Source organism: Cetorhinus maximus, chromosome 20, assembly GCF_964194155.1.
Source record: "Cetorhinus maximus chromosome 20, sCetMax3.hap1.1, whole genome shotgun sequence".
In the NCBI taxonomy this organism is placed as follows: domain Eukaryota; kingdom Metazoa; phylum Chordata; class Chondrichthyes; order Lamniformes; family Cetorhinidae; genus Cetorhinus; species Cetorhinus maximus.
In genome coordinates this window covers 16,053,847-16,066,565 of record NC_135898.1, presented here as the reverse complement: position 1 = coordinate 16,066,565, position 12,719 = coordinate 16,053,847, and the positions used below count along the sequence as shown (strand labels likewise).

The 12,719-nt window shown below is 42.8% G+C and overlaps 1 protein-coding gene across 1 annotated transcript in view; it reads left to right on the top strand.

Moving 5' to 3' along the window:
* Positions 1–12,719, top strand: part of LOC144694896 (zinc finger matrin-type protein 4-like) — a 157,187-nt gene that overhangs the window by 64,817 nt on the left and 79,651 nt on the right. Inside the window, exon 4 of the mRNA XM_078565630.1 lies at positions 10,759–10,912. Coding sequence (XP_078421756.1) covers positions 10,759–10,912 — 154 coding nt within the window. The remainder of the gene's footprint in view (positions 1–10,758; positions 10,913–12,719) is intronic.

The following is a 12,719-nucleotide window of genomic DNA, read 5'->3' as shown; positions in this document are numbered from 1 at the left end:
TGGGCATGCATCAAAGTCTCTGGTGATCTCGTAATGGTTATAAGCTTGGACCCACTAAGAGTTACATCTCTATTCCATTCTGGTCTAGTGGAGGATCTGCATACTTACACCCAAACATTATTTTTCCAACATGCAAAGATTATATCTTGCTCGCCACAACTTGGTAGTGTGCAAGTACTTATTAAATATGCAATGGGATTTTTTTTTAATGACCTGAAGAAAAAAGCACAATTTAAGAAGTGTTAAACAGCTAAAGGAGGATGAAAATGTTGCGGGAGTAACGCAAATCAACTGGTATCCTTTTTTACTTTCACCACTACATGCTTGATACTTAAATCATGCTAGCACCAGATCTGAATTTCATCTTTGCAGGGAGATGAAACCTGGCAAAAAAAAAGGGTGACCTTTATGAATTCCAAATGATCTATATTCATCATATTTAGAGTTGAATATTGCAGCTGAATCATTTTTTAATTTGCATTTTGTCTCTGTTTGTCACCTTTCAATATTGCTTGCAACATGAAAGTGATGAAAGCTCTTGGCGATAATAAACAATTGATGCAATTTTGGAAGCCCATCACAATTGGACAAACTTATCAGATGAGAGAAGCATTTATGACCTGGGCTGAAAGTCTTAGTATCAAGCTCTGATCCATGGGTGAAGGTAACATATAGTGTTACGATGAGCAATCGAGGCCCGAAAGGCCCCAGTTTCCGTTCTGCTCTGTGCTGGAACTTTAGTGACTTGCTCCAATTAACCTCAATCTTCCTGGACCAAGGAGAAGGGGGAAAAAAACCTTCCCAGATTCTCATTCTTGACTGGTATTCAATTACAAATGCAGAAATTGAATTTTGGATGCCAGGTGAAACCCATATCTAAGCTCATACATTAATACAGTCAGTTTAGCTAAAGTGTTGGAGCATTGCCAGCACTCAATGGAGCTATAACCCTGCATGATTCATTGCCTCGGGACAGGAGAGGAGAATCAAGGGGAGGAGGAGAATCCATCAGGAAAATGCTCCATTCTACGGCATTGTCAACCTGTTGGCCATGGATGGAGCTGCTGTTTGCAACTTCTCCACGTGACTGAAACAAAATTATCCAGTAAACACGTTCCTGATCATTTCTTTTTAACGAAGATCCTAACAGCTGGAAATGTTAACAGATGTAGCAAATGTGGAGATGGGTGAAGCCAGCTTTTTTGAATTACGACATATTTAAGTGCTGTTTTGTGACCTCTGCAACCATTCCTGGGTTCTTGGCCGGTCCTGTTTCCTTCATAAAAACTACAGGAGCACTCAGTTTGATGCGGATAGGTAGTACATATGGTTGAAGAAATGTCTTATTCAGACTGTAAGTGTGCTCAGAATAGCTTATATGGTGAAAATATGCTAACTGTGCATTGGGATTCTGTGCATGTGTCAGTTGAATATTTATGCAGACTGCAGTGGACCAAAGTGCTTATTGTATTCTGCACGCTTCTCATCCAGGAGATGTTACCTGCTGCCAAATTATATTGGGATTTCCTGATATTGACTCCATTTTAAGTGCACTCTAATAAGTTTCTGTGTGTTCCCTGACTGCTTAGCTTATCATTCTCATGTTTCTTTACCAGACATCGCTTTGGTATACAATTATTAATTTTATTATTTTCACATTGCTCATGTTTATTTTATCGTTTTCCTCTGAAAGCGTTGATTTAGCTTGGAATGTGGATGCAAACATAGGAACATTAGAAATAGGAACAGAGGGAGGCCATTCAGCCCCTTGAGTCTGCTCCGCCATTCGACAAGATCATGGCTGATCTGTTTGTGTTTCGAATTCCACATTCCCATCTACCCCCGATAACTTTTCATTCTCTTGCCTAACACGAATCTATCTACCTCTGCCTTAAAAATATTCAATGACCCCGTCTCCACCGCCTTCTGAGGCAGAGAGTTCCAAAGTCACACAACCCTCTGAGAAAAAATTGCTCCTTATCCTCTCAGATCAAACCGTTACTCTGGTATCTCACCCATTTTTAAATGATTCATCCGTGGGATGTGGGCGTCGCTGGCTAGGCTAGCGTTGATTACTCTCCCCTAGTTTACCCTTGTTCAGAGGGTATTTAAGAGTCAACCACATTGCTGTGGGTCTGGAGTCACATGTAGACCAGACCAGGTAAGGATGGCAGATTTCCTTCCCTGAAGGACATTAGTGAACCAGATGGGTTTTTATAACAGTCAGCAATGGTTTCATGGGGGAGGATTTCCCCTCGTCGGGCAGGCACTGTGGGCGGGCCCGAGAGCAGCCATGAAACCAACCGCTGCCTCCCAGCTGGGCCCCAGCCTCGATTTCACGCTGGCTGGCCAATTAAAGGCCAACCAGCGTGAATGATGCACCGAAATGCTCAGCGCTGCCTGGGTGGCGGGGGGGGAGAAGACAGCGCATGTGGGCATGTGTACTCACAGAAAGCTCCCTGAAGGCACAGAGCTGCCTCAGGGAGTTGAAGATTTTTAACCTCTCAAATAAAGATTTTAAAAATTAAGGAAAACACGACTCCTCATGTGACTCTGTCATTTGAGCAAGGATATGTTAAAAATGAGTTTTAAAATTTTTTATTTATTTTTTTTAATCAATCAATGGTCGAAACCGCCACCTGTGGACGAGGTTTCGCAAAAAATGCAAAATCCGTTTTGCCTTTTTGCCCGCCCGCTAAACCGGAAGTTTGGACAGGCAGCGAAAAACTCAATTCAATGAATTGATTCAGGGCCTTAACAGGCCTCTTAACTGTCAGCGGGCATGAATTGAATTGAATTGACCAAAATATCGCGCGGTTGCTTCTCCCGCTCGGGTCGGGCGCATGTCCACCTGACGAGGGAAAATTCCTGCCCGTGGTCATCATCAGACTTTAATTCCAGGTTTTTTATTGAATTCAGATTTCACCATCTGCCGTGGTGGGCTTCAAACCCAGGTCCTCAGAGCATTACCCTGGGATTACTAGTCAGTGACGATGACCACTACTCCGCCGCCTCCCTCATTGTCCACATGTTAGCCGACACAGTTAATGCCAAAGGGTCTGCCGAGCAAGAGGAGCATTGCAGCCTAGTTGAATCATGTATCAAACACTGGTAATGCCTCAGCTGGAGTATTGTGTCGAATTCCACTATTTAGGAAGTATGTCAAGGCCTTATAACAGGGTGCAGAAGAGATTTACTAGAATGGCACGAAGGATGAGGGATTTCAGTTATTTGGAGAGACTGGAAAATCTAGACTTATTAGCCTTAAAATAAAAAAGGTTAAGGGAGATTTAATCTAGGTATTCAAAATCACAAAGGGTTTTGTTAAAGTAAATAATGAAAAACTGTCATCAGTGGCAGAAGAATTGGTAAGCAGTGGGAGCAAATTTGAAGTAACTGGAAAAACCCAGAGCCAATATGAGGGAAAATAAATTACGCTTCAAGTTATTATGATAGGAATTGCCTGAAAACATGTGGAAGCAAACTGCACAGCAACTTCCTTAAGGAAACTGGATAAATAATTGACAGTGAAATGTTTGCTGAGCTATGGAGAAAGAAAGCTGTTGAAATAATTGGATAACTTCCAAAACTCTCTTGTAGGCAGGACAGACCAAATGGTCTTATTCTGTGCTGCCCACTTGCCAGAGAAGTTAGAGTTAATGACGATTCCTCACTTTCTCACTCTCCCGAGCTTGAAGGGATTGACACCAGCTGTTTTATCACTGATAGCACCTCAACTTCTATCAGTCGACTTGGAAGAGACCAGGATTGTACATGATCTGTGCAACTCAGCAATGCATCAGGAAAAGCAGTTGCCCACTGCACCACCAGGGGACCTCAGCACCACCCTATATGGTCTGTACTGCATGGCAGGAGTTGGTTGAATGGTCCATCACTGTGGTCAATATGGTCCTTCTGATACAAAAAAGGAAATATTGCACTCCGTTTACAGAGAAATCACATGCTACATCTCATCAGCTACACCCACTTAATGTGCCTTAACACACACACTCTCCTGCTAGGTCCACCAAGTTGTATTATTGTCTACAGCTACTACCAGTTTGTTTAATATCCTGTACATTTGGGAATGCCTCCCATTTAATCATAGGAATGGGAGTAGGCCTTTCAGCCCTTTGAGTATGTTCTGCCTTTCAGTTAGATGATGGCTGACCTGCATCAAATCCAGTGGGTACCACAGGAACTGGAATGTATCATAGACATTGAAATAACATTATTTAAGCTTGAGTCGTCCTTGCCTTTCATTTAAATAGCTCAGTTCCTTATTAGTTGTTCCCTTCTAAGAGGTGCCAATTCTGATTGGTTTTTCTTGATGACACTGGGGCAACACAGTGTCGTCTTCCAGATTTATTTAGAACAGGTATGCTCTACCTCAGCTCAAAGAAGAAAGGACTATTCCTTAATACTACACAGCACGTGTAGCATAAAGTCTCACCTTGCTCTTAGGTATTATCTGTGGAAATTCCCAAATTTTTAACATACATATTCCATGTTGGCTGTGCAATGTGGCCTGAATCCTCTGTCTAAAATCTATCCCTCAACTGTTCTAAGATTCGCTTTTAAACTTCTGTAAAAGCATCTCTGGCATGGTGCAGCCTTTCCTTGGAAGCAAATGATCACCAGCATTCCCTGATAACACAAAAAAAAGCACAGTTCAGCTCTTAGACTTTTGGTTCAGTGGGAGCAGTGAACCAGAATGAAACAATGGATAGAAGGGATTATGTTTGGATACAGGTTCCGGCTAATATGGGGGAGAGGTTTCCTCCATGTCCTGTACATAATGAAACCTCTTTATAAACAATTCTAACTTACAGATAGCACAAGAGGAAATCATTCCACTGTTTTACATCTGTCATTTCCCTGGTAGAATTATGGTGGTACTCTAAATTCCATCGTGAATTCATCCCTACATGATAGTACTCTTTCATCGGTGCAAACACTGCATTTTTGTCAGAGGTGGAATACCCTTGGGGACAGATGGGGGATCATGGTGGTGAAGAAAATCATGCTGCTCATTCCCTTGTAAAAACATGTCTCACCTCTTGCCAGCACTGTCATGGAGAGAAAACAAAGAAAGTGTGGACAGCAGTGGAGGAATCAAAGTCCCTTTGTATTAAGGTGACGGCATTCCACTTATATAAAGTAAGTAGTTAAAAAAAACATATGGAACACATTTACACATTATTAAATAGCCTTGGCCTGAAGAGGAACACTCTCAAAACGTTTCCATTGTGTAAAACGGTAACTTATACGTTTACTCATTGTCCAGAGTAAAAGAGGGAATGTCACAATTTGATCTCTCCTCCACCTCCATATTTGAATTTAGTTGTCATTGCGAATAATTGTCCTACAGGTAATGGTTAATTCTTTGCAACTGTATGCTGCCCTACTGTGCTAAAAGCTGTTCATTTCCGCAGTTTTTTTTATTTCCATCACTGCTGCATCCTTTATAGATAAGTGATTTATAACCAATCCCATATGCTTGGTAGTACTACAGCTGCCCCTGCTGTGTGATAAGCAGCTCGAATGAAATTTTTGCGTGTTTAACAAATGTTTCGTGTCACTGGCATTCTTTCTCTCTGTTTGTCTTAAGCTCTTCTTTGCTGCAGTATTGTAAAGCTTCAATGACCATTGACTCACTTGATGAAAAGTGCTATGAAATTCTCCCACCCAGTCCCTTTTTTGATATTAGTAACTGCAGATTTCCTCTCCCAAGGACGCCAATCCATATTGGGGTACTGTTTCACTGGTGCCGGCCACCATGGGGCCATTCTTTATCTCTCAGTCCACACGCTGAGCATTGGGAGATTTATTTTCAGCTGTGAAGGACATCCTGGCCTTGACTAACACTACCTTAACAATAAGGGTCACAGCGTAACTATCAGGATCAGGAATACTTGCCCTTTCAATCTCTCAAGAGCCCAAAGCTGCCAAGGACAATTGCAGCAAACTTACTGATATACTGACCAAGAACTAACTAACCTAGAATAGATCAGAGATGAAAGCAGTGACTTTACTGCCTAGATCAGCTCAGTAGTGAGCTACCCACACAAACAAGAATACATCCCAGCCCTTACTTCTCTGATTGCACCTCATACAAACCTAACCTGATCTATGTGATTCAAGTAAGTCCTCTCCATCTCAAAATCTGGCACCCCCTATCGTATCCGCCCCTGCTGAGTGACATTAGCTCTCTACTTAAGGAATCCCCTCCAACCATATGTTTTATACCACAACCTTCATTCCTTTACCTGACTTCGGGTGTCTGTCTGTGTGGAGTTTACACGTTCTCCCCATGTCTTCATGGGTTTCCTCTGGGTGCTCCAGTTCCACCGTCCAAAGTGGGGGATGGGTGTACCCTGTCTTGCGCCCATTGCCTGTTGGGATAGGCTCCAACTCCCTGTGAGCCTGAGACCCTGAATTGGATGAAGTGGTTCTGGAAAAGTGAATGAGTGAGCTGGAAAAGGGTTGAGAAATACTCTGTGCTGTGATTTTCCGCCACCTGCCCCAGCCACTAAGATTGGAAAGGGCTCCGTGTCCACGGGCCCTCCGAGTGCACCCACTGCTACAGAGGTTGCCACCCCCAACAGGAAAAATTGAGAATTGCTTGTGGTGTTAGCACTCACTAAACATTGCTCTCATCTGTTAAAATAGGAGACAGACAACGTACTGAGTGTTCGTGCAGAGAGGAAAACTTTAGGCTGAGGTCTTGTGCATTTCCTTGTTGTTTGCTGCATGTGGTAATCTGACAGTGCATGCCAGCTCCATAATGGTCACCTCAGTGTCATGCTTATGCTTAGGAGATGTTTAAGCACTAGTTTAGAAACATAGAAAATAGGAGCAGAAGTAGGTCATTCAGCCTTTCAAGCCGCTCCGCTATAAAATATGATCATGGCTTATTCTCTATCTCAACGCCATACTCCTTTTTCCCCTTGACCCCTTTAGTGTCGAGAAATCTGTTTCCTTCTTAAATATATTCAATGAGTTGGCGTCCACAGCCTTCTGTAGTAGAGAATTCCACAGGTTCACTGCCCCTCTGAGTGAAGAAGTTGCTCCTCATCTCAGTCCTGAATGGCCTACCTCGTATCCTGAGACGGTGATCCCTTGTTCTAGAACCCCCAGCCAGAGGAAACATATTGCTGCATCCAGTCTGTCCAGCCCTGTCAAAATTTTATATGAGATCCCATCTCATTCTTCTAATCTCCAGTGAATACAGGCCTAGTTGACTCAATTTCTCCCTATACGACAATCCTGCCATCCCAGGAATAAGTCTGGTGAATCTTTACTACACTCCCTATGTCAGGTATATCCTTTCTGAAGTTAAGAGACCAAAACTGCACACACTACTCCAGGTGTGGTGTCACCAAGGCCCTGTACAGCTGAGTAAGACATCCTTGCTCCTGTACTCAATTCCTGTCGCAATGAAGGCCAACATACCAATAGCCTTCTTAACTGCTTGCTACACCTGCATGCTTGCTTTCAGTGATTGGTGTACAAGGACACCCAGGTCCCTTTGTACATCAGCATTTCTCAATCTATCACTATTTAAATAATACTCTGCCATTATGTTTTTCCTACTGGAGTGGATAACTTCATATTTATCCACATTATACTGCATCTGCCATGTATTGGTCTACTCACTCAACCTGTCTAAATCGCTTTGAAGCCTCTTAACACTTGGTATTGCATCTGGCCTTTTGTTAGCTACTGAGTCTTTGTTGACTTTGTTAAGATTTAAATATATGTGAAGCTTGGCACACCTGTGTTCTTATCTTAAAATTAATTCTTTAATGCCACTCACTCCTGGCTTTAAAGTGTAATTCATATTTTCCATTTGGGTACATCATCTTAAAAGTAATGACAAACAAACCAATACCTTCCACTCACTCACTTTTCCAGAACCACTTCATCCAATTCAGGGTTGCGTGGAGCCGGAGCCTATCCCGACAGACAATAGGCGCTAGGCAGGGTACACCCAGGACAGGACACCAGTCCATCACAGGGCACACACTCTCACACTCACACAGACCACGTGCAAACTCCACACGAACAGACAAACACTTGAGCTCAGGATCGAACCCTGGTCCTTGGAGCTGTGAGCCAGCAGTGCTAACTACTGCACCTTTCATTCCTTGCAAGTCGTTTTCTGGTGACACCAACCAAGTATTATTCTGGTTTTTGTTAAACCTTTTCCATTCACATTTTGAGTTTCTTGCATGCTCAGTTGCACAGTTGTCTTTCATCAGTCCGTCTTACACAGATTTTAAATTCCAAGCTTATGGCCTCTGTATAAATTTAATATTCAGGCTGCTGTCTTTTGAGGTTTGGCTTTGGACAGATTAACCAATTCCAGAGTCATAAGGACTAAGAGTAGTTTGTATACCAGACAAATTCGATTCATATTCAGCAAGTTAGCAGCAGTAAGATATCTTTAAGTGAGAGGCCATGAAATTCCTTGTACTGACACTCATTTCAAAAGTTGTTTGAATGACCTGCTAATTGCACAGACCATGGGAGATAGTTCATCAATGAGCTTCCCTGCCTAAGCCAACAGAAGCCTGGACCTGCAGCCATGCATGTACTACACGCTTCATTTGAAGAGCTACTTGAGCTAACAGTCAGTCAATCTCCATTCGCACAACTTCAGTGTTTCATTCAGGGAATTTTCGCAGCTTGCCTTGCTGAAAGACTTGCTGTTTCTGAAAGGCACACCTGATAAGCAATTTTTTATTAACCAAAAGGTGGTTGCATTGACTCACTGGAGACAAATGCTCTCATTGTGAGCTTTATTCAAAAGCCTGATCATTTTCAGCAACTTCATGCGCACAGCTCTAAGTCACAGATATTAAAATCTAATTTGTAATGAAATCACAAGTTTGTAAGGAACTCATGATGAAATAATGTTCAAGCTTATAGGTTTAATCTTCCTTTAAGGGGATTGGCGTTGTTCCTAGTGCCCGTCTTTATCCGAGGAAAACAACACCTGATTTTGTTATAATGTAAGTGCGTGGGACTGCAGACATCAACTGCAGTAAGTACTTAATTAACCTTCAAATCACCTGAAACTTAAGTCTCCCTAATTTATAACATCTCTTTGGCCTAGCTTTTATTTTCCCCTTCGAGAGGTACAAAACTAAGAGAAAATTTTGTCCCTCATCTTAATATTAGTCTAAAACCTGAGTGCATGGGAAGGTTTAAAAGAGTATCAGGACTTGATACAGAAGCTTTCCACCTTTCCTGCGGGCAAGTGTCTTGCCTCGGGAGCTTATATATGAATCACAGACGACAGCCTATGTTTTACCATGGTACAGCACATGAACACACTGAAAGATCTGAGGAGTACTCTGATACAAAATTTCAACACTCAGAGTCCAGATGCAATATTCAAGTGGTTCCTTTATTACGCATGCAGGGAGCAAACGCTGGGCACTCCAGGCGCTTCTCCACCGAGGTTCAAATGAGCAGAGTTTATATATTTTTTACTATCAGTTGCAACTTAATGGTATTAGTTAGACAAAGGCCACAGCACAATGACGCCGCCCCCACCCCCCCCACCCGCCCCGCTGGGCTGATAATTGTGTACTTGATAATTGCAGTGCAGAGACTGGGTATTGTCCTTTTGGAGACAGCAAAGAATGTATGTTTGTTCTATACAAAAGGTTTACGGGGGCTGACTGGATGTGGTTCGAGGTCATCAGATGGTGCGAAATGGCCTTCCCCGTTTCTTAATTGCAAATTTACAGCTGAGCCCTTAGTGCAAGTTTTTAGCTTTCATGTAAGGCTCTGATTGTCTGTGTATGCTTTGGCGCCCTAGCTGCTGGTCCTGGCTGGCACTTTAAAATAAATCCAAATTTTCTGCACCTTTGACACCAACTTCATGCACAAGAGGTTGCACCACATATTTCTCTTCTGTACACAACATATATTCCATCTTCAATTAAGTTGCCAATTTCCATCCTACATTTTTGCTGACTAACTAATCTGATTTGTGATATGGAGTCCATGAATCGTCAGTCCTTCATTTCCATTTTCCTCTGTCAATGCTTTTCATCACCATCCTCAAGAGACAAGTTGCTACATTCTCATGACATTTCCATTCTCTACCCTATTCATCCTGATACCCTTCCGACTGATGTGAAGAAAATCTGAAATAAAAAAGCAGGGCTTTTAGAGATGCAACAAAGGTTCTGAGAATTATGAAAGATTTTGAGAGGGTCGGCTGTAAAAATTTTCTTCCACTGGCCAACAAATGGAAAACAAGGAGATACAGACTCAGGATTGTCACTTAAGACTAACACATTTTAAAATAAACTTATTTGAAAATAAGGACTATAAAAGGATATAAAATATAACAGCTGAGAAGTGGGGTTTTAGAAAACAGCTCCAACTGAAGATTCAATAGCCGTGTATGTTCACTGGGCTCCACGGCCTCTTTCTGAGCTGTTATTCCCCTGACAGAAACATCATTTGATATATTATCTTTTAAAAATTATGGACTGAACCACATTGAAATAATTTCATTCAGCGCCAATCCTCAAGCCTGGGAGTGGAAACAATCTTCTCCTGGGATTTGAGAAGCTTAAATAATTGACAAGCTTGAATAATTGACCAGCATCAAGTGTTTTTCACTCGTTATGTTCCCAGTCTCTTTATTTAACGGAAACCGGGTAGAAAGATGGGGAGAGGGTGGTTAACAGGCACTGGGACAACTAACATATTTGTCTTCTTTCCTTTGTGCAGGGAAGTGATGATGGAGATGTGGACAAGAACAAATGCTGCACACTCTGTAATATGTCATTTACCTCTGCAGTGGTGGCACAGTCACATTACCAAGGCAAAATTCATGCCAAAAGGCTAAGACTATTGCTGGGAGAGGAGCCGCCTTTGGGAACAGGTGGGCCCTTCATATTGTATTTTGACCTAGTATCAAGCAAGAAAGGGGATCAAAGCCCCAAACACCATTGAGCCTATAGCACAATATGATGACATGTGCTTTCAACTCAAACAAAATGCAATTGGCGAAAGAGATAGGGTCCTTGCGATTTGATGGACCCTTTTAAATTGCACACAGGAAATAACCTTAAAATGGATCTAGGGAATAAATATGAATAAAAGCTGGTTAAAGAATGAGAAACTCAAGGTTACTTTCAGTCTCAGCCAGGATTACTTTGAAGAATGTGAAAAAATTTCACATCATCTTTCCCACGAGCAACGATTTGCAATCTCAGCCATGTCGCACAAGTGAAGAATCGAGCAGAATTCAGGTACTTCTCTAGAGCAGCAAAGTGAAATGAAGGGCAAGTTGCCAGAGGTCACTCTTGAACACTTTCTAGTAGCTATTTTCACCCAGTCTTGGCAGAGGAGTGCAAGTGAAATAGCTTTGTGCTCACGCAGACTCAGAGATGGCTTGTGGCCTTGGCAAGCAATGCAACAAGTCATAATGAAAAGAGATTTATTTCAATGTTCTTATTTTAGCTAACTTGTATTTGCCCTTCTGATAGATTGCTTTTTCATATGATCAATAAAACACAGCACGATTATTTGTATTTCCGAAGGTGTTAAGACTTTTGGTACAGGTACTAAAAACCATGCTGAGGTGATGTTTTCAGGCAAGAAGATTTGTGTGCTTTTCTTACTCAGGTCTTTGGAACCAGGCTTTGTGGATTGTCAGTCTATTTTAACAATTATTCTTAATTTTCATTTCTGGCAGGCTTTGCCAATAGCTGCTTTGGCACTGCAGCCGGTGCTGTTTCTACTCTAAGATCACTTCTTCCAGGTTAGCTCATAACCAGAGCAGATCTTAGCACTGATGAGCCTGTTCTTTCTTCTGGTCTGGTCTGGTGGCTAATGGATGTCAAAACTTGACCATTTGCTCAGACCCCGACGAGCAGTGCGGCTTTCAGAAACTGACCGCGAGCATTACTTCAGGTTTTCAGCCAGCTGAATGCTCATGCGTGAAACACTACCATGCTGATTTACGAATGCATGCTCCTGACTGCCAGCTCTGCCATTGACAATAGCTATCAGAGGCAGGGGGAGGAGGATGCACTGGTGCTCATCACGGAGGCCTGGCCTCTGGGGGGACCCCAGCTCATTGGCCGAGTAGCCTATCAATCTGTATGTTCAGTGTCGAAAGCAGCCAATCTGGCACTTACACCATAGTGATTGACAGGCGAGTCAGCCAATGATTGTTCTTGTCCTGAACAGCAGCAGTCATTGACCAAGTAGGAGGTGCCAGATCCCCAGTCCCTCCTTGCTTGCTTACCTTTGGACTGTTCTGTTTGGCCCTTCTGAGGTGTTGCTTTCTTCACCCTTCCAAGTTCAGACCTTGCTGGAGCACATGGTAAGCCTAGTGCCTCTGTTTACTTTATCCCTACAGGGTTCTAGGCTTCCCAACCTCTCCTCCGAGACCTCCCTCAGTCAATGGTATCAGTAACCCTGGCCCTTCACTGTGCAACCTCTCCTCAGTGCCTCGACGATGGTGTGGCCCTGGCCCTGGTATCCCCTGTGTGAGTGTGAGAGAGTGAGCGCGTGCATGTGCACGTGCACGCGGGAGAGTGTGTGAGAGAATGAGAATGAACACGCATGAGAGCGAGAAATTGCTGAGGCTAGAAGTGAACCGGACACGTAGGCGCACATTCTTGGAGTGTGCAGCACCAGAGGCTTTTATTAGTTAGCTCTGCTGCTTGGCATTTTGTAAT